This window comes from Chiroxiphia lanceolata, chromosome 3 (assembly GCF_009829145.1).
Source record: "Chiroxiphia lanceolata isolate bChiLan1 chromosome 3, bChiLan1.pri, whole genome shotgun sequence".
Lineage (NCBI taxonomy): Eukaryota > Metazoa > Chordata > Aves > Passeriformes > Pipridae > Chiroxiphia > Chiroxiphia lanceolata.
This window is the reverse complement of record NC_045639.1, coordinates 55,602,522-55,627,091: the sequence shown is the minus strand read 5'-3', so window position 1 is coordinate 55,627,091 and position 24,570 is coordinate 55,602,522. Positions and strand designations below refer to the sequence as shown.

At 41.3% G+C, this 24,570-nt stretch overlaps 1 protein-coding gene across 9 annotated transcripts in view; it reads right to left on the bottom strand.

Annotated features, from left to right (window-relative positions):
* Positions 1–194: 194 nt before the first annotated feature.
* Positions 195–24,570, bottom strand: part of HIVEP2 (HIVEP zinc finger 2) — a 138,333-nt gene continuing 113,957 nt past the window's right edge. For 8 of the 9 annotated variants that reach the window (XM_032681478.1, XM_032681477.1, XM_032681483.1 and 5 more), the window contains 6 exons: positions 18,370–23,995; positions 17,467–17,621; positions 12,246–12,421; positions 9,570–9,671; positions 8,125–9,035; positions 195–1,863 (listed from right to left, as the gene is read on the bottom strand). In XM_032681478.1, coding sequence (XP_032537369.1) covers positions 1,045–1,863; positions 8,125–9,035; positions 9,570–9,671; positions 12,246–12,421; positions 17,467–17,621; positions 18,370–23,784 — 7,578 coding nt within the window. In that variant the 5' untranslated portion in view covers positions 23,785–23,995 and the 3' untranslated portion in view covers positions 195–1,044. The remainder of the gene's footprint in view (positions 1,864–8,124; positions 9,036–9,569; positions 9,672–12,245; positions 12,422–17,466; positions 17,622–18,369; positions 23,996–24,570) is intronic. The other variant, XM_032681485.1, reaches the window with a different exon arrangement.

The following is a 24,570-nucleotide window of genomic DNA, read 5'->3' as shown; positions in this document are numbered from 1 at the left end:
ATGGCTCATAACACTGCTGGACTCTGCCTCCCGGCAGTCAGCGGTGCCCCGGCTCCAATCCTGGAAGCACCAGCATAGCAAACCTTGCCGGTCCCGGTGAGCTACACAGATGGCACCAGTGATGCACATATTTACATGGGGTGGAATGTTTTCCCATAGTTTTTTTAAGGAGTATATAGATCAACATGTTCACATAAGACCAAATACTTTTAATATATTTATAACTGTTTTATAAAGCTTTGAAAAAACTCACAATAGCACATTGTTTTACTTTAATGCTTTACGGTACTATCAGTTTAAAATCACAATCAGCACTTAAGTTATAGTCAATCCAGCAAACAAGAGACAAAAAAAAATTACAAGAGTTAAGAACTGACTGATACATCCTTTATCTTTTTTTTTTTTTAACTAATGCATAAGTGCAGAATAAGATAAGATACTCTAGTTTAAATATCTTGTTTTACAATATACATTTTGTTCTAATTACGCAACAGTAAATCCCATGCTTCACATAGAAAAGCAATCCACAACATTAAGAAAAAAATTTACAATTTATGAAACAAAGTAAATAAATATTAGTATTACAGAATCAGAGCTGTACATAAAAGCTGTTCAGTTTTAATCATATAAAAATATGTTTTAGTGCAACCTCACATATATTGATGCTGTTCTGTTTTACATCATTTAGATCCAAGTGTCCAAAAAAGGAAAGAAATTACATTTATTACAAAGCAGATACACAAATTCTAAAATATGTACAAATTACTGCTAAAAAAATGCTTATAAGAATATAAGCAAAGTAAAGAAAAGGCACAAACATCTGTACAATTTAAAAGTACCAGACCCAATAAGAATTTCAAATTTAGTTTTGGTCAGGCTCATGATGACTTGTTACTTTATCTAATTCTTTTGATATAACAAAAGTATATATAATAGCAAACTACTGTAACTTAGAACAGGCATGCTGTAAAGTTGAATACTTCTATCTCTAGGAAAAAAAATGGTGGTGTAAATGTATGGGTGAAAGTCTCCATGCATCTCAGATCAATGTGGCTTGCTCTTCTCAGATGACGGATCTTTTCTCTCCTGTGTGCTTGATGGGGGGTCACTCCTGCTGTGAAAGCCCAACTGCCGGACGTCCACAAAGCTCTTGCTGTAAAAGGTGGGATGGGCTAACACAGTCTGTGATGTACCAAAACTGTCCTGCTCACCACCGTGCAAGTCAGGATGGGTGGCTGAGGCACAGGTCTGGCCTGGCTCAGATCCACTAAAGTGTTTAATGCTAAAATGTGCACTTTCTAAGGGTTTCTGGGGAGGCTCGGAAGGCCTCTGCAGCTGCTCTGCCCCGTGCAGAACGGCTTCTTCTGTGGCGATTCGCAGAGAGGCTATGGCTTTTGTACAAGTCTGTATGTTCTCCTCCTGCTCCCTCTCGGTAGCCACGACACTGTCCTCCGATGTGCTCTGTGTCAGCAACAGCAACGGCGAGGAGGGCGTGCTGGAGGGAGTGCTGGGGTGCAAGCTGTGCGGAGAGGTACGTTTCTCATGGTGCTTAGAAATACTATATGATTCTTTTGTAAGGGTTTCCACAGTTCCTCTTTGCTTCTCCTCAGAGACCTCCCTCTGCAGGGCCAAAGTGGACGGAGAATGTAAACCTGAAAGGGCCATGGGTACTGAATGGACCATCTGGATACCCCCAATAGGCATCATGGGGATAGGTGCTCGGATCTGTTGCTGGGAGTGTAGTGGAAGATGACTGAAGACATAGTCACTCGGACCTTCAGGGAACAGGCTAGACCTGCGGTGCTCCATGCCTCCTTTTTCTCCATATACATTGAAGTAAGGTGCCTGAGACAACCCCCTTCTCTGTAACCAGAAAAAAAAAAAAGAAAAGAAAAAAAAAAGAAATGTCAGCACTGCTACTAGCAGAATTCTTGTCTGGCTGCCAAACCACCTATCTGCTTTCCTGCCTAATACAACCTCCCTTTCATGAAGCACCTTTCATGCAGATGGATCCCAAAGCATTTGGAAATGCACTAATTGCATATCCAAATAACAGAGGAGGTTTTGCTCAGCTCAGATCTACAGGGCTCATGCCTCTGAGGTGAAAGGTAGCAGCTAGTTAAGAGAGCTCAGCAACAAAATGCAGCAATTTAGGTCAGGAATTGAAGAGTATTATATTCAACTGAAACTTTGAAGAGAATTTGCGGTAAACAGATTTTCATTCCCCCCGAGAAATTTAGCCTGGAGATCCATCTTATTCTCGTTTTTGGAAAATTGTGCTGGCATTTGCAGTCCACACTGGGTATCAAGACTTTGTTGCAGAGAAATACACATCCAAATGCCCCCTGCTTACTACCACTGCTTGGCATAATGGAGAAAATCTGACGGCATGAACGTATTTTCTGCCTCCTGAAAGATTCTGCTTTTGAGCCCCAGAGAAGGCACTTGCTCCCTGTGAGCTTTACCCAATCCCTGACGAAAGGGGGTGGGTATTTTCACGGAAGTTCAAGTGCCTCTGTGCAATGAAGATACAAATTTTTCCAGTTATTGAGACAATGAAGAACCATTCTGGCCTATCTGCAGTGTAAACAATAAATAGTAACAAAAGCACAGGCTTTGCTGTGAGCAAAAGTGATGATTCTGTCCCAGGGAGACTCACCCACTCATAATAGGATTGAGAAGAATGGAGGATTTTGTGATGGCTAATAAAAGCCAATCTTGCTATATTGACATTTTCAGTGCCTTCCCATTAGTTCCTTGGAAGAATGAATAGTTCCATCTCCACTCAGTATTAAATATGCCCTGGGCTTTTGGGGTTTTTTTTTCATTCTTAAGTTTTAAAAATTGTTTGCTATCTGATGATTAATTACCATTTATTGTTGAACAGCGGAACAATGATTACAGAAGTGCAGGATGACATTTTCATAATTACGTGTGGGATTTGGCCACACAGCTCTTGGGGCCTCTCACATGAAATTAAATGAACAAAAATGCTCATCTCTGCTCCATAAATTGACCAAACACCAATCAATTGCCCCAAAGCTCTAACACTACCATAGCCTTGGTGCGGCAGCCCAAGGACTACGGTGCTAAATGCCAGCGCATTAAAATGGCAGCACTTCACTGCTGGAAAATCCTAGCTCTCAAGGCATTAAGCAACCTCTTGATCCCATCCCAGGGAGCTGGTTTAGGGGGCAATTAAAAATTCAGTTTCTGTGCTACCCAAGGGCTCAATCTCACTGTGCTCAGATGCTTTGTCCTGTTTAATATAAATCAACACTGAGACAGAAAGGGTGACCCATAATCATCAGACTCGAACTTCAGAGATGTTATTTTTCAGAGACTAATCTATGTTGGGAATTTTCATATTCAGAAAGTGAGATGCTTGAGTCTCATAAAAGAGAAACTGTCATAAGAAAGCACAGTGACAGCACATTATACTGCTGAATGGGGAAAAATTTACAAAATAAACTGCAGTTGCCAATAAACTGCATAAGACTCAGTTAACCTACCCTGTCAGTCCTTCCTATCACTAACCTCACCTCTGCATAGTTACCTGCCCCCTATTTTTTTCTCCATCTTTGGTGTGTCAACTCGTTTCTCAGTCATACTGTCTTCTTGGATGTTTCCTAAGCCACGACATTTATCACTATTACATCTGATGTGAACTCGGGCTAAGGGAAATTGAGTAAAAGCAACCAAAAAAAAAAAAAGAGTAAAACTCATCAAAGAACAAACCTAGTCACACAGAAATCTCTAATTGAGAAAGACATTGGCTTCATGTTTTATCCTGCCCAGTTTCAAAAGGGAATAGAGTAACAGTCTGTCCTTGCCAGATAGAGGTGGCTAACATGATAGAAACTGCTACACACTTTAAGATCAGCAGTATCATCCAATGCATGTCTCATATGCCAAATTTTTACATAGACAGTGGCAGTCTGTGCATCTCCACTGGACACCTTCTAAGCTTGGCTGAGTACATATTGGATTATCTTTCTCTAGCTCTGGCAAGTAAGTTTGGAAACAGACAACACAAATTGTTACAGGCACTAATAACTGTTCCAACCTCTTACCCAGCTTTTATTTCCTTTACCAGTATCTAGCATTTTCATACCTACAAGCAGACACACATATACATATTCATGGGAAAAGACTGTCTTTTTTTAACAAGCATCCTGAAAATCCAAAGACTTTATTCGGTTGACAGGGCAAGTATTAGATCACAGAGCACAGCGCAGGAAGTCACAATATCTTTTTGCAGTGCAGTCAGAATGGGTTGCTGCCAGTGCCGTGAGGTTGCTGCCATGCTTCCTCTCTTTGTCAGGTGATGGGAATCCAGTTCATTTCCTATTAATTCTCATTTGTTACAGATTAGTATATTTCCCTTCAACTCCAGATGACATATAATTTCCAAAGCAACAATACTCTGTAGCAGCTTTTCATGAAATGCTCTGACCTGGTCATAAAGCTACACTTTCACATCACACCCCTGAGCAAAGGCATATCCAGCTTCACAGGTCCCCCAGAATGCCTCAGGGATGAGAGAGGGTTTACCCTGTATCTGGTACATCACCCAAAACAGGCTGTGGGAGATTCAGAAGAAGATCACATTTCAAAGCCATGCATCCTTCACAGATATTCTCTGGACAGCCTCAGACTACAGCTTGCAAAAAGATGTTGGGTGGAAAACAGTGCCTTTGAGTACTGTATCATAATGTACTTGAGGTTTTTTGAAGTTAAAAATCAGAAAACGATGAACTCTATAGTGAAATTCAATAACAGACCATATTACCAATGTATTTTCTGACAGACATGATGCTTAATAAAGTGACTAAAACTCTATGTGGACTTCAGTTTCAGGATCACCTCAATTTGCAGCCCTACTGAGAATGCACCATAGTAGCCCAGATACATCAGTGAACCTATTTACAGTTTACCTGGACTTCAGAAGTGGCTGGCTCTCTGTACAAGAACTTATTTCACTCAAGATGATAAAGTAGTGAGTATTTGGGAAGGGATTTAATACCCATATCTGGGATGAACAAAGGACTTTTAAGTCCTATCAACTTTAAAGTGGTTATAGAAGTGCCTAACTCCCTTCATCCCTTCTGAATATATCAAGACAGGTTTTGGACTTCAAAATAGATGAGATGAGGAACAAAATGGCAACACAAACAAAATGCACTACCTCCTAGAAGCTAAAACAGTTGCTAGAGTCAAGTCTGTACCACTCACAACAAGATATGGTATCTAGTCCTGAGGCTGGAAGAAGAGGCAAAAGCTCTGGTCTGCACTAGGTAGCAGAGGGATGCATTAAGACTTGGCACAAGCAGGAATGGAGTGAAACTGTTGGTGCTGGATGCCAAGCCCAACACAAGCGTAGTGGGCTTGGAGGGGAAGGTTTCTTTGGATTAGTGCTATGCGGTCTCTTTTCACTCACTTGAATGGCCACTCACAGTTCTAGTGCACCTGCTGCACTCTTGGAGAACATTTTTTCAGTTTAATTTCATCTGACAACAATCCAGATCACTTACTCCAAGACTGCAATTTGAGTCAAAGCACAATAAATGTGACAACAGAGACATACACCTGATCCAAAATAAAATGGTAACAGAGATTCACTCAGGGTGAACAAATGCAGCCTTCCTATTCCTTCTCTTTCTCTCAGGACTGGCAGAAAATGACTGGGGAGAAGAATCGAAGCCCTCCAATAATAGCATCAACCTCCTCAGAAAGGAAAGAAACCTCTGGCATTCACAGAAGAGGAGACCCCGAATTTATTTAGAGAGCAGAGAGTATCTGCCTTTAATTTTAAAGACATCAATTTAACTTGTCAAGGCCAAGTGTGCCCCAGCATAAACCAGAGTCTTAGGTTACTTTGGAGAGAGTATTGTGTTATTAACTGTCGAAGGAAAAAAAAGTGTATTTTTCTGTATTTTTGTACAACGTAAAAAAATGGGTACTTTCCCTGTGCTCTATTCCACTTCCTAAAGAAATAATTTCAATTGCTTTCTATGTGGTGCTTTCAATGCCATAACACTTCACAAGCTCTTTGCACAAGACCACCAAAGTGCATGGACATTCAACACGAAGCAATGTGAAGGGGAACTAGACCAGCATTGGCCAAAGAGACTACAGCAAATACATGAACTTCAGTGGAGAAGAAATAAAACTGGCCTCTTCTGGGAACTGCAGAAGCACAAAACAACTCTTATTCCTGCAAGGACTGGGAACCCAATGCAGCCCTTAAAAATATTGTAGGATTGTAAGCTGGCATGTGCATCACTGATGCAGCTGCTAATGATATTCTGATTTGCTAGATTTCACTACTCTGAAAGTGAAAACCAGTCTTTATTCCTTTTTCTTCTCTGACAGCTTTCATTTATAGCAGCTCAGGTGTTATTTGTCTTCCCACACACTTAGTGTAACAACTTGTGTCACTTAACTACTCTTTGGTTAAAGTACATCTTCCAGAAAGGCATCAAGAGGTGAGGAATCCATCCTTCCTTCCTTGCAATTGTTTGTTGTGATGGGCATTCATCCTCACTTGTCATTTTTTCATTTAAATTTGCCTGGGCTCCACTTCCAGTGATGCCTGTATTAAGGTCACAGTGACTCTACTGAGATCCGGGCTTCCCTCTCAAAACACTCAACAAGCCACTGAGCTACTGATGATTTCCATAAGACAATTGACTTGGGTTTTCACTGCCACATGACTGATCCTACCTCAAAAATAAGGTAAGTGTTAGAATTCCATCTGGCGTGGTGGACTTCTCAAAAGAAGGAGCTAAGAGTGCTAAAAAAGTCCTTACAATGTGCTAAACACCTTGCTGGAAGGTGTGCATAACACACAAGGAAAATGTTAACAGCAAGAACTGTCAGATGACCAAGGATGACTGTTAATGTACCCCCTTTTGCTAGTATCATTACACATCCAAAATCTCTACTACAGGATGCCAGTGTGTCTTATGTGGTACATGAAGGACTGGGGCACCCTGCACAATGTCAGCTGTAGCATCCCATATAATCCTATCCATTTGATACTAAGACATCAGGACAGTTAAACTGGTGGCTCTTCATCCTCTTGAGCTTCCTCACTTTGCCAATAGAACTGCTGATGGGATTTGTATCCTCTTTCAGCTATGCAGTGATCACTCCTATGACAGTGCAGCAGGGTTTCAGTGCGCCCTTCCTCATGGACCACTTTTAATCAGCCACCCCTCTCCAGCTTGCCCAAGCTGAACCCACCCATACAGGCTGAGGAGGCAGGCAGTGAGAGGGTAGCCACAACATCAAACATGGTGAGGGAAGCATAGTAAATAAATAAGCAAATGCATTTATAGCAAGGCTATTCCTTACCTTTAAAGACCAAATCTATTTCTGAAGGGAGTGCTTTGTGAATGGTAGAGCTGGTCAAAAGTGCCAATCTGGTAGTTACTGAGAACTGTTTTACTGAAAGGGAATAGCACAGACAGCAGCTGTGCAAGTTTTGCATATTTCCACCTAGACAGTTGTGTCCCTGTTGGAACAGCCAGTTGTGATGGCACTTTCTGTAGGGCAGACAGCTGCCTGCTCCTCTCATACAACAATATTCTTAAAATTCCAGCTACAGATCCTGATTTCAATGGGCACTCTGCTTTTCTGAGAGGTTTCATTTATCTTAGCATTTTTATTCCATTAAACAATACTCAACAATGGGGACTAAACCTCAGAGACAGGGCCTTAAGCCTTGATCTTGGCTTGATCCCATCTGATCTTGGAAACAGAAGATTTTTTACAGTGCAGAAACAAGCCTCACGCACCACATAAGCTTCCATTTAAAAAATGACATTTCATAATGCAAACCAGCCTAATTTTATTGAAGCTAATGGAGCTACTCGGGGTTGTACCAAGTGAAGACTCAACCCCCTATAGTCTGACTCTAGTGCATCCAATTGAATCAGCATCCTGACTTGGTCACTGTCTATTCCAAGTTTCTTGCATTTGTTTCAGGACTTTCCACCAAGGCTCAAAGTTTAAGCCTTCTTCTTCTACAAAGCTGCAAAGATTTTTAAAATGCTATGCATAAATTCGGTAAGAGCACTGTTTTTGATAAGAGGAATGAAAATATTCTTTCATACTTACTGAATGTCCCACTGGAATAGATTCAGACTGTAAATATTGACCCATGGACAGTGCTGGATTATGGTATAAGCCTCTCCTGGGAGACGCCGCTCTAACTGAGGCCATATATCTCCTCTCTCGCCTAGGAGACAAATCTCTTCGAACAGATGTATCTTTCCCTGGTGACATTGGTCTCCTTGGTGACAGGTGACGTCTTGGTGACACATCCCGTCTTGGTGATAACTCTCTCCTCAGCACAGCCTCCTTTCGTGGGGAAAGATGCCTCATAGGCGAAATATCTCTTCGGGGTGACAGGTGCCTTCTGGGTGACAAATCCCCTTTTGGCATTAAATACCTCTTTGGTGAGTTATCTCTGTAGGGTGAAGAATCATAGCCAGGTGACGATTGTCGACTGGAAGGTGAGAGGTCCCTTGGAGATGAACTGGGGTCTAAGCAAAGTGTGTAATCCTCATCCATGCAGCTAGGTATGTCCAATCTGTCTTTATCAGGCTCTGAATCTGTACTCTTACTCTGGAAAAACCTCTGATATTCTGTCATTTGTGTATCTTCACAGGAATCGCTTGGTGTTATAAGCTGAGTAACCTGAATGCTAGGTAAGGTGACCAAGTAACTGATGAGGGAAGAGTGTCCCATTGAAAGGGAGCCCTCGGGGGAAGCCCTCTGTGATGCCCCAGCCGAGTTCACGGACAAGGAGGAGAACCGAGGGGGCTGCGGGCTGGTGCTTCTTGATCTGGTTTTTGGTGTCGAGTCTCCCTGAGTATCATCAAAATCATCCTCATCTTCATCATCATCGTCATTGTCATCGCCATCCTCTCCATCTGATTCCTCTGCATCAGAAAACTGGTGCTCTGCTGACAGGCCTGCCAGGTTGCTGCTCTTCTCTGCCTCCTGCTGCATGTCCTCCATGTTTTCTGAAATAGCCACAGCAAGTCAAAATGGTGAGCACATATCCCACCTCTTACACCTTATGCCACATTCATCCCCTACCCACCCATTGTCATTGCTGGATGCTCTTCATCTGGGATGGCTGCACAAAGCCGTTCTTCATAGTCTGAAACCACATTTTTTCAAAATAATACCTTAAAACCTTATCCTTGAAAGGAAGTATAAAAGCAAATTCACCCTACACTACATCGCAACTTCACTAAACGTTGCCATCTCTCACATTTTAAGTGGAAAGATTGGGAACTTTGTATGAGACAGATGACAACAGGCCATACTTTTATTTCTAGCTCCTCTGCATGTATCTTAATAAAAATGTAACTCAGAGAACTGAATAGGATTTATTTTTTATACTTCCTGTTTATTAAAAAGATACCTCTTCATTAAAAAATGCCCCAAATACTCTTAATATCCCAGTATTAGCCAGGCACTGTGCTAAAGTGCAATGAATCATTTGCATACTCCAGAAGCCATTCCAACTAAATGAAATCATTCTGACATACCTGCTTCTTCAGTTTCAGCATCATCTACAGATGTCATTGATACTCCAAGCTCCAGGCATTTTTTCATGTGTGCTTTAGACTTCATATGTTTTGTCAGATTTCCTACGGATCAGAGATTAATCTAATTAATGGACAACAGCAAAGATCACTCTTCAAGTCAGGTTTCAGTGTATCTTAACTCTGTTATCCTGCAGATGACGGGTTTTAGCTTTAAAAAACACCACAACAGACAGGTCCGACTCATCCAACCCATTACCCTCAGAGCCTGTTCTAATGAGAACGGATTCTTATATCTTAAGAAAATAAAAAATTCCAGTAAACTCAGGGCCTGAAAGGTATAAAGGCAGCTCTCCAATTTTCCACGTGACATTTAGGTACCCCAGCAAGCTACTAAACTAACTTCTGGATGTTATCTATTCCTGGGCTCAGTGTTCACAATATGTACAGACTGCCCAGACATCAAAGTAAGTCCACTGCACAGAGGCCATTCAGGGCTCACACTCCTAGTTACGCTGTGGTACTTTCAAGATAAGGGTTCTTCCATTTACCTCACATGTAGGTTCCAAATGTTCAGAGTATTTGAAGCATTTTGAGGCAAAAATATCCTACCAACTTCTCTATGCAATTTTACCATCTAGCTGCAATCTCTCAACTGAGAGGAGCTGTACTTGCAGCATTCACCTGGGATGTGGGAAATTCAGGTTCAGCTCCCAGATTTAAAGTACGGATTTGAATCAGACAGAGATTTGAAATCAGATCTCCCATTACCCTGAGGGAGCAATCTAACACTAGACTATTGACTTTCTGGAGTGCCTGTCTTGGTCTGTTTTTTCACAGATAAGAAAACTGGGTTGAGACTGGCCCCAAGATACATTTCATGACAAAGAATCTTGAGCATAAAGCACAAGCTGGAGAATATCACTCTAATCCATTATCCACTTCAGTCTCATTTGCAATGCACAACAGGGAAAGCATGGCACAAGAAAGCCCAACCCACTACCAAGAAACGGTGCTTCTTAGCTCAAGCAAATCCCTCTGTCAATGCATTTATGCTGCTTGTGGGATCCCAAACAGCATCTCCAGATGGTGTGTGTGGCACATGCAACCTGGGCGCAGGAACACTGCACCACTCTGCTGGATAGTGGACATGTGCTTAGAAGCTCACAAGCCAGGCTCTTCTTCTTTGACATTCAGTCACAGCTGGTTCAAATAATTTCCTTGTCAGTAGGAGTTTCTTACTGTGCCTGTGCACTGCATGAAAAGGCTAACTTGGCCATTGATGCTTCTGGATAGCTAAATGCTCAGAGTGTACAATGAAAACCTAAGTGCCTCTGAAAGTCTTTCCCCTACTGCTCTCAGCAGAATAGCAATAATAGTTATGAGGCTGACAACTGCTCATAAGCAGTTGCACACCAGTTAAACACTTCTTGTATCTCAAAGGCTAACTTAGTCTCTTCCTACTCATGCCCTTCTTGTGCAATAGCATACCACCTCCTCTGTGTTTCTTCTTCTCTGACAGAAATGCCAGCCACAGCAAGCAATTTCACATTTTTTTTCCATGCCATCTCCTATTCCTGGAATGTCCTCTATGAACACAGCTGTAAAACCACAATACTCCTTCAAGGCCCTCCTTAAGACCCATTCCTCCATCAATGTCAAATGTAAGCACTGATATGAGAACAGCTCACCAGATGGTCTATTGGGACGACAAACAAGCAGCTCCTTGTCTTTGTCTCTACATGCCCATGAAAAGTTCTCATCTTAAATTAGGTTGATGGGTCTACTACCATCCATCAGTTATTCCCATCTTTGGCACAGGAAGAAGTGCTGGAGTCATGGAAACTATTACAATTCTCAATCCTCAAAACAGCCATGAAGCTGTACTGGGATCTTGGGAGAAATTTCCTTCAACTTCCTTTCTCCCCCTTCAACTAAGTTCACTGCACTGGGACCAGAATCTATTTCCCTTGTCTGCCAAAGGGAAGCTAAGAAACTGAGAATGTAAGGCTCATTTGGCTGTGCTACAAAGAAATGCTACCAGAGGGAAGGATTTTTTCTTTTACGGAGATGGTTATACCACAAATCTAAATTCCAAAGAATATCATTATCTGTGGCCTCAGGGTGACAAATGGAAGCTTTTTTCTGTGCTGATAAATACATGTGAACAGAAGCTATCAGATCTCTATTCATAATTAATGCCACAGTGGATGGAGTAGCCCATCTGGGAGACATACATTATTTATAAACTTGAAACTGACCCACTGTAAAGCCCATGAAGGCATGTTTCCCTCAGCAGCTGATGCTCTGCTTCTACATTATGTCATAACAAGTGTACTCTCCTGGTAGCATTTAAGTGTTGCTGCAATTAAAATTTGCACTATGTAACAATGTTGGTAGAGTATTATTTTTCAGGGGAGTTCTTACATTTTCTCTGCAGACAGAAGGACCAGCCAAGAGCCTATAGCTCTTAATGAAGCTATTCAAGGAGTCTAGGAGTCTCACAACATCCCTGGATCAATTGAACAGAAGCAAACAAACTCTCTCATACAGTCCTGTACACACAAACACAATATTTCTACTGTGAAGAAAATTTTCTTCTTGATTGCAATGGATGCTTGGATCCCAGATGGCAAAATACCCAGAAGTGGCAAGAGTTCAGCAAAAAGGGTCAAGTACCTTTAGTTTTGAAGGCAAAATTGCACAACTTGCATACATAAGGCCGGACATCAGTGTGAGTGCGGATATGTTTTTTGAGCATGCTTGGCTTTTTGCAGCGAATGCCACATTCTTCACAAATGTACTTTCCTCGGCCACGACCTCTGACATAGACATAATCCTCATTTGATTTATACCTGTTGGAAGAGAGCAAGTATTTAAATCATACAGACTCTAGGTCTCATACATGTACAAACATCACCTCTGTGCATCTGATCCTGATCCTGTACATATCTCATCAAAGCAAATCCACAGAAATATAAAAGAACTACTGAATTTTCACTCTGGAACTCACAAAGTATTGGCCTTTCAGTGAATGCACTGGTCCCAGTGTGTTTAAACAATCTGAGACCAACAGGTTGCAGTATGAGAATAGTATAAACATCCTGTCAGGAAACTGATGAACCTACAGACACTGCACAACTCCAAATATAAGCCTGCGGGTTTGATTTATTTCAGGTAAGTGTAGTCTCGTACAACACAGACATTTACCACCACTGAAAACAGCACTGTTTTGCAGCACAATTCATTTAACTATTTTAGCCTATTTATCCCTTGGGATCAGATAAATCACATCCTGGAAATGCCCATTTCTTCCCCTCAAGCATAAAGGGAATGCAGATAACAAGTAAGGATGTACACATTTACACTACAGATGCCTGACATTCCCAAAGATAAATCTCTCCCCAAAGGAACACGGAGCTGAGTTCACTCAGGTACCTGATGCTTTAAAAATAAAATGGGAAACTTCCAACACGGATACTTAGCAGAAAGCTATTAAAGGAATTTTTCTTAGCATGGGCATAAGCTTATCATGCTATTTTTGCTGATTACATACTGTGTAGTTAGAAAATAAATAAGATATGCAAATCTATGTAAAGCCTTTATTATCATGCTAAATCATTAATACTGAAATCTAAAAGTGTCCGGGGAATCTGCTCAGGCTGTTCTGAGGTTTGAAGAGTGCTGGGCATTCCTTCAGTGGAGAATTCCATCCAAACACAGAAAGTGCAAGAACTGAGAAATAATATTTTTTCTGCCCTCTGTCCTCCATTGCCCTCTCCCTAAGCAGCACTTTCAGTCACCCTGTGGATGCACAGCCCACAAACTGTCTTTGGTACTGACAGTCAGTACCTTAAATAAGAAACGGACTGTGAGAAAGATTCTGTTAATGAGATGATAATTCTGCAAGAAGCAAGTTGCAATTTTTGCGTTACAGAGCTGAAACATTTTTCAAGTGTGCTTTTCTTAGATGAACACTTCTTCCATATGTTCAGCTGTATCACTGGCAATATACATACTGAAGTTAATATCTTAGAAAAACATAAAACAATCTCCTGTTCTTATGTCCCTCTTGTTATCTATTAAACACATCAGCTCCTCTTTTAGATGTGGATGCCTAAATTCAGGGCGTTTTATCTCATTTCCAATAAAGTTGGCCCTCTCTCTTTTCCTTTATTATTCCTAGCACCATGGGCAAAACTAGCATAGTCTAATGTAATTTAATATTTAGTCAGCTCTCTGTTTTTCTGTATAACATTTCTGAGATTCTGCTTTTCTCTGCCCCATTTCCCAGGTTCTCCTTCATATACACGTCAATGACTGCTAGTCATCTCTCTATCCACCGCTTCATCAACTACCTCCAGGCTCTCTCCCACAGACAGAAAAAATGTCCATTACTGTTTGAAATACTGCCATTTTATCTTCTTTATCTCTCCTTACAGTCTGATTTTGCTGGGATGAAATCTACCATATCACTTCTGATTGCTACTCGTAAGATAAATGCTGTGTTATGCTTTTCGGTTGCTCCATCTCTGCTGTTCTTCTGCTTGACCTCATTCCACTGGCTTCTGTCACCTGTCAGATCCCATTGGGCACAAAGACAATAATACAAGATCTGTCCATTCATCATTCATATAGATGGGTTTTGGCCATAACTGACCTTGATTCTTTAAGTATGCTTCATCATAACAACGACCGTATGAGAAATGATACACACAAACTTGACATTTAAAGAAAGCCTGATCCAAAAAGTAAAAGATCAGAAGACTGAGTCTATGGTGATTATCTTTTAGCCCTCAGGCATATTAGATCTTACTATTTAACTTGTGCCTCTCTCAAAGGTTTGAGTCATTTCCCACCTTCTACTACATGACGTTCACGTAAAGACTTTGGTCACTGCTGCTCTGTGTTTGATTCAACTGGGACTCTTGAGTTAAAAAGCATTAACAAGTCTCAGAGTCCCACAGTTTCTATCCAAAATGTTATTTATTGGGATTTTTCAGTTCAAGTCTATTACTGATAGATATAAAAGAGCAAACATAAGCAAACTGTGAACTCTTGAGGTCAGCTGATAATGTTATTAAGCTAGATGTCAGGTGAGCAGGCCCGCTTGCCCTGTCCCTCCTTTCTTTTCATGCCATTAGTAACTATCTGTGCTACAGCAAGTACTGAACTTCAAATTACTGCTTGAGGAACACTGCTTCATATCCTATCAGGATTTTGCAGTCACAGACAATGGAAAGCAGATTTTGTGATTCAGATAGTTTCATCTGAATCAAGGCACCTGCCAGAGGTAATAATATGATTGTCAGTTTCTCCCTTCAAAACTTCCTCTGATGCAATGCTTAGAAAATGCTCCTGATGGGCTTTAGTTCAGTGAGGTGGTGATGTGCTCTGACATCTGGTGGTACTAGGCTGATGGCTGGATGATCTTAGAGGTGTTTTCCAACCGTAACAATTCTATAATTCTGTGATCTACTTTTTGTCTCACCTGCATTGATTCTGCTCCTTCAGCTTCTCACTCATCCCCAGTCCCATCTATTTGCTTTTTCCCCAGTTGCCATACAAGCGCTCCACCACCCGGCACAAAGCAGCTGCACAGCTGCACTTCACTGCCAGGTGGACAGGCTTTCCCACAACCCAAAACCTGACAATAACAGATCTTTCTCAGCTATGGATTCTGAATTACATTCTTTGCACCTATGAAGCAAAAGCAATCACAAAGCCTAAGGAAACCCACTCCCCATGACAACTGAAAATCAAAATGAAAATACACTGCTGAAACAAGATATCACTGTGCACATTTATCTGTACAGGAGAGAAAATGTGAAATGAAGATGACTGACATTTGTTACATAGTTCCTTGCACTACTCGCTGAGAGGAGATGAAGATGAGCTTGACAAGAGTAGAACAGAATAGCTCTACCAACAGAAAAAAGGAAGCAAGAATGGAAACCCACCCATGTAAAAAACTAGCTTTCAGAAGTCATAAACAACAACCTGAAGAGAAGGACAAATTCAACAACCAGGACAGAAAACAATGCAAGATATGGTAATAATATCTAAGTTATATTATATCCACTTAAAAAATAGCCAAACTAATGAAAAGAATGAATCTATTCTTCCACAAATAATTCATGTAAAAGGTACCATAAAATGATGATGCATAAAAAAAGAGTGGACCTATTAACACTGCATCACCTCATTTGCTGTAGTTTTGCAGGTTATATGCTTCTATGAGGAAGCCCCAATCTATTGCACAGACTTTTGTTCTCCCCACTCTCCAAAACTTAATGTGCACGCCAAGGTTTCTTAAGTTTTGTTTTACTCAAACAATATCTAAACATAGTCAAGTATTACTAGGAGATATTTCTAGGTGAAGTGTGAATTATATGAGTTTACAAAAATAGTTTCATAAACCTTACTGGCGTACAGGAAAACTCAAGGTGGTGTAAGTAAAATGCAAAATTTCTTAAAGAAGGTATTAAACAGTAGAGGCTTTTTATGGAGTGATCTCCTGCAGTTCACACTGATCGGAATCCTCCTTTAAGTTGCTTTTCTTAACACATTTTTTACTCTTCTGACCTCTCATCACGCAGCTTACATCAGTGCAGACTGTCTTCAGCAGGGTCATCCAAATTCAGAAATGATACATAGTGGGAAGCAGGCAAATTTTATACTTCAAAGTGGGTGTGAGTTGAAGCAACAGCTCTTTAAATTTTTCATATAAACTTGGGCTCACCGCTGAATTTGGGTCACTCTTAAAGCCAGTCTACTGGCTTGGGTATAACAAGGTACAGCTACAGAGAACAGTCAGGATCAGGGTGTTTGGGCCAGTATACCTATAAAAATCTCCAAAATAGCTTTTTCAGTCTTTCAAGCAAGATGTAGGCTATACTCCTTCAGTGTTGCCGACTATAGAGAAATGCCAATGTTAATTTCATAGAGACTATTCAACCTTAGTGAAAAACATGTCAATGAAGGACAACTAAAATTTTAAAGGGTACAAACTGACAGGAGAAGGAAATGGATATATGAATTTCTCACACCTCCCTCTTAAGCTATTTATTTACCCCAATAAAACAGTGCTGTGAGACCATCTGAGTTTGGTAAGACTGAAAAACACACCTTGTTCAGCCACCTGACTATTCTCTACTAAAACCTGGCAAACTAACTGCATTGTGTCAGAATTCTGTAAAAGAAACTAAACAGTATTTTAGAGCATACTGCAGAGACAAGTATCTATCTCATTTTCTTTTCATAACAAGTTTCATAAGGTTCAAAACAATGCTAATGGGCTTTCAAGTCTCCTTTTCCCCTCTTTGTTTCTATTATCACTTGAGTGATAGATTGCCACAGTAGAATTAAACATTATTTTATCAACCATATATGGATTTGGCTTAGATACCATAGATTTCATTGGCATCTTACATTTTATCTCCAAAATCCAACATCAGTAAATAATGAATTATTACAAGAATAAGACTAAGCATGCAGAGTCAATCCATTCAAGTGACTGGAAGCATACAGCATCTAAAAATGGAAAGACATCCTCCTGAAGGCCTTTAAATACAAAGACAGGGTATAGAAAATATCAAAATGTTAACAGTTTATCAATTTCCCTATGACTTAAGGAATTAAAGTAACAATTTCGAGTGAGTGCTCTCACACAGATGGAAAACATAATTGTCCTAGTAGTAAAGTTGAGCCCAAAGTAAGTATACAGGTATCCTGCAGTTTGTTTTAAGATTAACAAATACACAAAAAAAGGAGAGGCTTAGGAGCTACAAGACATGGCAAGAACACAGGAGACTGTTCACATCCTAATTAATTCATATTCACGTTCAAATGTCTTTAAAATGACAGTCTGAGCTTGACATTTCCAGTTATATTTTCTTACCCTCCTTCAAAGATTTTAATTCGTATCGGCTCAGTTTGTTTGGATGTAATGTCTTTATCTCCATGAATGTCTCCTTTTACTCTTTCTTTTATAATATTCCCCACTACTTTCTTTTCAAGCTTGCTGCCAAACAAGAAGAATGGCTCGTGTTTCATCTGTAGAACAAAGTCAAGGAAGGGTGTTACTGCTGGAGCACACAATAAATGCACACTTCATTTCAAATACTTTTAACATTCCATGTCAAAGCCAAACTCTCATTTTGGTGCAACTCTATACGATGAACTAATCTGTCCCATTTAATTTGACAGAGAATAAGTGAGGGGGCAACATGGACAAATTTTTATAAGAGTCTTGACAGAAAAGACAATACTATATCTTTCCTCAGAAAAAAAAATCATGGAAAAGAGAGATGGAAAAGCCTCAGAAGGTATTGCCATTACAGAATTTTCCCTGGCACCATCATCTAATGCTTAATCCATGAGCAAGAGCTGACATGTAAAAGACATTAAAAGGATCTAAAAATCCTTACTCAGTTTTAACTTAATCTTTACTTACAAATGCACATGGATGTTTGCGTCTGATACTGTTTGAATCAGGACATGGCAAAAAGAAAGGGCAAAATAAAAGGAGATAATGTATCAGGCTCTGGCACATATGAAGGGAGGGCTTTAAAAGCCTCACTTCTTACACCTTATTTAGAAAATGGAGACAGAGACAGAGATAGCAGAAGTAGCAGAGCTTGCGGAAGGATAAACTGAGGCTCAAAACTTGTAATGGATGATTTCCCAATGGGGAATCTTTTTTTTTTAAAAAAAAAAACACATTAACTTACATTTTATAGTTTACTAGAAATTTCTCCTATAAAGATATATGAATTTAATTTTATTAAATTTTCTTATTTACCTGAGCAAACTGCTTCCATGCACTTGATGATGTCAGTTTACCAGCTCCAGGTCTATGCATAGCAGCCAGAGTGTAGATTTCCGTGGTGTTTTTTTGCTTGGACCTTAAAAGTGCTAAAGTGGTCTTTGTACTTAACCCAGATGGGTTTGGGTTACATGAACTTATACACCATGAAGCATAAACAGAAGCTTTGAGGGTTGGTTGCTGAGCGTAATTTGGTTTTGTATAGTTTAAGAAACACCAGCTCACAGTAGTAGTAGTACGCAGACTTGGGAACTGAAGGATCTGCTGGAAATCTGCTACGTCTGTCAGGAGAATGGTTGAGGCTGTGACTTTCCCAACAGCATTAGATGACATCTGGACTAACATCCCAAGAGGCAATTTCTGATGTTTCAGCTGGTCTTCTGTCTGAATTTCTCCTGGTGGCAATGAAGACCTCTGTGGACTCATGCTCATATCTGAGGCTGTTTCATCCACGTCCAGTTCTTCTGGTGAGTCTCTCCCTTCAGATGGGACACTGGACTTCTGCGCCGGTGATGTGGAATCAAAACTGGAAAGTTTCTCTCTGCTCAGTGGGAAAGCATCAGCTTCTGGCATGCTGACAGGTGGGAAATCTTGAGATGATGAGGATGACAGTGAAGAAGAGGATGACATGGATGGCAGACTTTCTTTTGGCTCGGTAGCACAGCTCTGCCTTACTAGTTGAGGCTTCTGCATTCTTGGAAAATCTTTCTTTATATCTGAGTTAGTTAACTCAACTGCGCTTAGTTCTTCAACTATCTGCCCATACATTTTTTCTTCTTTGACTCGTTTCTGCTGCTTGGTCTCCATGAAGAGCTCCAAGCTGCTGGCAGGTGAAAGCATTCGTTTGCTTCCTCCCAAGGTAGAAGCCATGTCAGAACTTGAAGGCAAACACAAGGGAATCGGTGGCTCCAGTCCAAGCGGTAGCGTCTGTGGCATTTTCCACAAAGGATATTTTTCTAGTCCTCCATGCTGACCCAACATCTGAGCTATGTTAAATCCAATTCCTTGCATGGTTGCATTAGTTACCAACGTTCTTTGAGAAACTGTCTCATCAACTTTACAAATTACAATTGCAGGACTGTTGCTCTGTCCAAGGATCTGGGAAATGCTTGTGTACATGACACTACCATAAGATGGCACATGGGTTTGAATCCTGACAGGAACAACTGTTCCTGGCAAAGACTGTACAGATCCATCACTTGGGGAGTCAAAATCTGTCTGAAGATGCTGCTCAGAGGAGGTATCTGTTGGTTTAATGCTATGGTCTGACTGGTACTTAGCAAGAGTATTTTTTGAATACTGCCCAGATGTTCCTGAGTAATGCTGGTATGCTTGCTCTTTAGCGTGCATATAATCAGCTGCTTTCTTTCCTATAAGCTCTGGTGCATGTTCCAGGTGATAACTTGGATGAATGTCTGTTTGGAAAGGCTGTTTGACATAAGATTTCTGCAGCTGTTGTACAAATTGATGCTGGAAGTTCAGAGGTTCTGTGCATGACTGCCACAAGAGAGGCTGCTGAGATGGTGGTAGGTGAACCATGCAGACAGCTGGATAGGGGAACTGAAATAAGGTGCTATGAATAGGGGAAAATGGGACTTTTTCCTGATGTGCAAATAGCTGCTGCTGCTCTGATGGATGTTTGTTAGGAATATAAGGTGCTTGTTGGATTAAGGGAGTCCTTAACATTTCCGGGCTGTCTGCAACAAGAGCCTGTTGCTGAGCAAGGTGGGATGAGCTATTACTAAGCTGAGCACAAGAGCCAATAGCCTGTTTTCCAGAGTCATCTACCTGAATAGGCTGAAGTACAGAGGAAGTGGAGTGATGCCAGGCAAGCTGGGAGGAGCGAAGACCAGCCTGTGAGTGTTCCATCTGTTCCTGCTTTATACTTTGTTCTGTGCTCTGATCAGTCTGAGAAATCTCTGGAAAACCACTGAAGGAGGCCTGGCGAACCAAGAAGCATTTCTTCCTTTCTCGGGATGGAGACAGTGCCAAAGTAGGTGTCCCAGCTGAAGAGGCATGAGACAGGTTCCCATAATCAAAGGATTTACTTCGGATCTCTGGGATTTCAGCAGCATGAGGGCAGGGCATCTGTTCAGATGAGCAGCGTCTCATTTCCCTCTGATGGTGATGCCCAGGGACAGAAAGTGAGTAAGCACCAGCTGGAACTGTTAAAAACTCGGACTGTTTTCCAAATTCATCTTGTTTAGGAGGTGTGATGAACTTCATATTCTCTTCTCTTTCAAAGGACATTGAAAAACTCGAACTGTGGGACAAATTACTTTCTTGGCTAGGGCTGCGAGAGAGGCTTGTACCTGTGGACTCAAAGCTGGATTCTCCAGAGGAGTGCTCCATGTCAGCAAGTCGTAAACGCTTCTTTTTGGGTGGTAGCTTTTCAGCTGGAAGTTGAGAAAGGGTTTCACTTCTCTGGGGCCATTGAAATTCTTCAGTGGGTCTCTCCTGGTCTTTACTCTGCACTTCTTTATCTTTTTCAGGCTTATCTGGCTCCTCTGTGACACGAATTTCAGGTACCTGTATGTTGTGCTGGCGAACCAACCTGGGCTGCATATGACACGGCTGAGGCTGCTGGGATGGAGACGGCTTACTGGTGTCAGCACTTTCCATTTGTGGAGCTCGGTCTGGGCTCATTGGGGACTCACAAATCTCGCTCTCACATGTTTCAGATGGTGAATAGATCTTTTCCTGCTGGCATGCAATATGTTCTGTAGATTCAGACCTTTCAAATGAGTTTGGCCTACTCAATGAATTTGTATGCTGAATGACAGAGATGACATTTCCAGGGGGCTTTCTAAACAGTGATTCTGCAGTCTTTTCTTGCTCTGCAGTTAAGGACGAGTCTTCCAAAGAAGCTGCTGGGCTTCCAGACTGCAAGTAAGGCCTGCAGATTTCAAAACGCTCTGCATGGCAATGGGGTGCATTGTCCAGGCCTTGAAGGGCAAATCCGCTTCTTGGCACTTCCTGAATTTGGGATTTGGGATCAAAGTCCAAAGGTTGAATCCCCCCAGTGGTGCCAGTTGTACTGTTGCAAAGCATGGGACTATCTTCCTCATCTCCAACACTCTCCTCTTTCCTACGCTTTCTGTTTTCAAAAGTTGTTCCAAGCATGGATGGCACTGACTGAGATTGCCCAAGTGGATCAATAAAAAACTCTCCCCCCTTGTTCATCCCACCTAAAGATGGTGAGTCCCTGTAGTTCTGCTTCTGAGCTTCAAATTCTTCCCACTTTCTGTAGTGCTTTCCACTGGCATCATAATCATAAAAGGTCTTGTCTCCTTTCTTCTCTTTTAAGGATGGTCCTTTGTCACCTGCCGTCTGTCTGCTGGAAGCAGTAATGATATTTTTCCCTGGTCTTCCATGATAGTCTGAATCTGAGTGACCCTCCTGGACAGATGGCAATTCAAAGGCAGCCTGTCTTCTCAACATTCTTTGGTGGGATATTCCCACTGTCCCAGGGTAAAATACATCATCAGAGCCAGTCATCTTCTCATCAAATGAATGGCTTCCTCTCAGAGATGGAGGAATACTTAGGCTGTTTGCAGAAGAGGTTGGCATGGAGTTACTTCTAATTAGAGGAGAGGAATCTACTGGGGGCTCTAGAAGGACAGGCACATCACCCTGCTGACTGACTTGGTACAAGTTGGTTTCACTTTTGATAGATGATGTGGTGATCTGGGATTGTCTACATTCTGTATTGCTGCCTGGATAAACCTGTGCAGATTTAATAGTGCTCAAATTACTAGAGTCAACAAGTTCATCTTTATTTGGAGTCAGCTGAGAAATATGTTCCTCAAGCATCTTGATATCTAATCTGTTATTTAGAAGAGGTGATGGCTCCGTTTTGCCCTTTCTACCCATTAAAGTGTGTTCCTGATTTGTTGTGGCTACAGTTAGTGCTGTCCTTTGATTAATCCTATAGAACTTCCCAAAAATTATCTCTTCATAAGACTTTGCATTAGTATTTGGTGGGCTAATTTGCTGCTCAGCACTTTCTGAGCGGGAAAAATAACCAGAGTCAGTGCTTCCTTTACTGTGTGGGCTCAGAAGGTTTAGTGACTGCTCAGAATCTTGTCCTTTTTTCTCTGACAATCTTAGTGCAAGTCGCTGTTTAACTGTATGAGAGTCATCAGACTTGGTACTTAAGGATGGGGTTTGCAACATATCAGAGCCAATATATGAAGAACTCTCACTGGGTAACTGAATCCCACTTTTAGGGATAATCAAAATGGGCACTTTCATCGGCCCCACCAAAGACTCTTCCATGGAGGAGTGAAAACCACTCCTGCTAGCAATGTCCAAGGGGAGCTGCGAGACAGGGCTCAGTTTGTCAGACCCTTCCACTAGGAGTGAGGTCTCCTCATCAGTGTCTGTGCTCTGCTCACCATCTGAATGTATTTCAGCTTCTACATCAATGTAACTGGCATCGAGATCCAATTTAGAGACTGCTGACTCTGTGAAAGGTACCAATCCCGCCTTAATTGCATGGGCATGTGACTTCCTGTGTTTGTAAAGGTTGCTTTTCGTCTTGAAGGAGAAACCACAAGGAACACAAGGGTATGGTCGCTCACCAGTATGAGACCTAATATGCTTTTTAAGAACACTAGGTTTGGCACAGGCCCGATTACAGTAAGGACAAATGTATTTGCCAGGCTTTTTGGGTTTGTGCTCCTTTTTGTGAGCATCTTCTGATTGTTCTAAAGATTTCTGTGAATATTGGCTGTATGCAGGGTTCAAACTTGAAATCTTCTTCCTGGAGAAACCTCCGCTATGGCTATGCATATGAAAAGGAAACAAGTCCTCTGAGGCAACTGATTGCAAGTGGCTAGGAAACTGCCATGGAGGGCCTTCCAAGCTCTGATGTGGCTTTATGTTGTGCAAGAAGCCTTGTGGCAATGAATGCTGTGGGAAAGAAAGTGAATGTTGACATGAATAAGGACTTGGACGATGCTGTGGATATTGCTTCTCCGTGACTTGCTGTGCAGCTTCATTTGATGATACCAGTTTCCCAGAACTAAAAAGTTGTGCTGATGCCGTGTTTCCTATTTGCTCGTGATCTACTTGTGGTTGCCTCTGTACTTCTTGATTGCCAAAAGTGCTCATCTTAATAACAGCTGTATGTTCTTGCCTCCATCTGCTTGGTACTTTAGCAGTTTCTCCAGACCTTGAGGTAGCTTTTTGTCCTATAGCTGTGTCCCCAGAGTCCATCTTATTACACAAGGTCTTAAGTGCTAGTTCACTTGAAAGCTGTGCAGACACATGGAGCGTGTCCAAAGCTGTGCTTTTTAAAGTTTTGTTGCTGCCATTTTTCCAGGGCTGCTGCAAGTTCACAGACTTTTCTTTCTCTTTGGAACTTTCCACGCAGTAGTCTATAGGCATTAGATTTGTGTCTGTACACTAATGTGAGTATTATACAGTTCAGTTCATGGCATGAACTTTTCTAAACAGTTTATTATACATTTGCAAAGACTTGTTATAGCATTTGGACATTTTCCATTGTTATTAAATACTGAGATGCAGAATGACCCAAAGATATATGTGATCTCCTAGAGCAAAGTTCTCTTCATCTCTTCTATGGTGACACAGCTATCTGCACAGAAAAATAAAGAAAAAAAAAGAACCCCCCCCCCAATTAATACAGTCATACTAAACAACATTGCTGCAGTCAGTTGCACTTTTATTGAGCCTTACATGGAAGGTATTGAGGGACTTAAGCAAAGGTAACTACATTTCACAAAATTCCTCACAAAACTGTGAGTAGACACAGTAAAGACTGGTGCTGGAGACTACACACAAGCGTAATCACTACTCAATAATAGCCCTAGGAACAGAAAATAGAGATCTACACTTTCCAAATTAAACAGTAGTTTTGGAAGGCTTTCTGGGGACAGTTTAAAGGCTTGATCTCAGAAAGTCCACCACATACTTTCAAAGCTCTTTCAGTAAATCACTGCTGAAAATAGAATCCTAACACTGTGGGTGGGAATTACCTTATCCAGTATTACCTACAGTTCAGACATGCACTTTAGTCACCTGGCCTTTCTCTAAAGTCAAAGGAGAGTGATCAGAGGAGAAATTTTTCCATATTGTGATAGGTGCTTCTGACAAAGAAGCTGTCCATGCACATGGTCCTCCACTATGGAGATGCTTGTTTCTGTCAGCTAG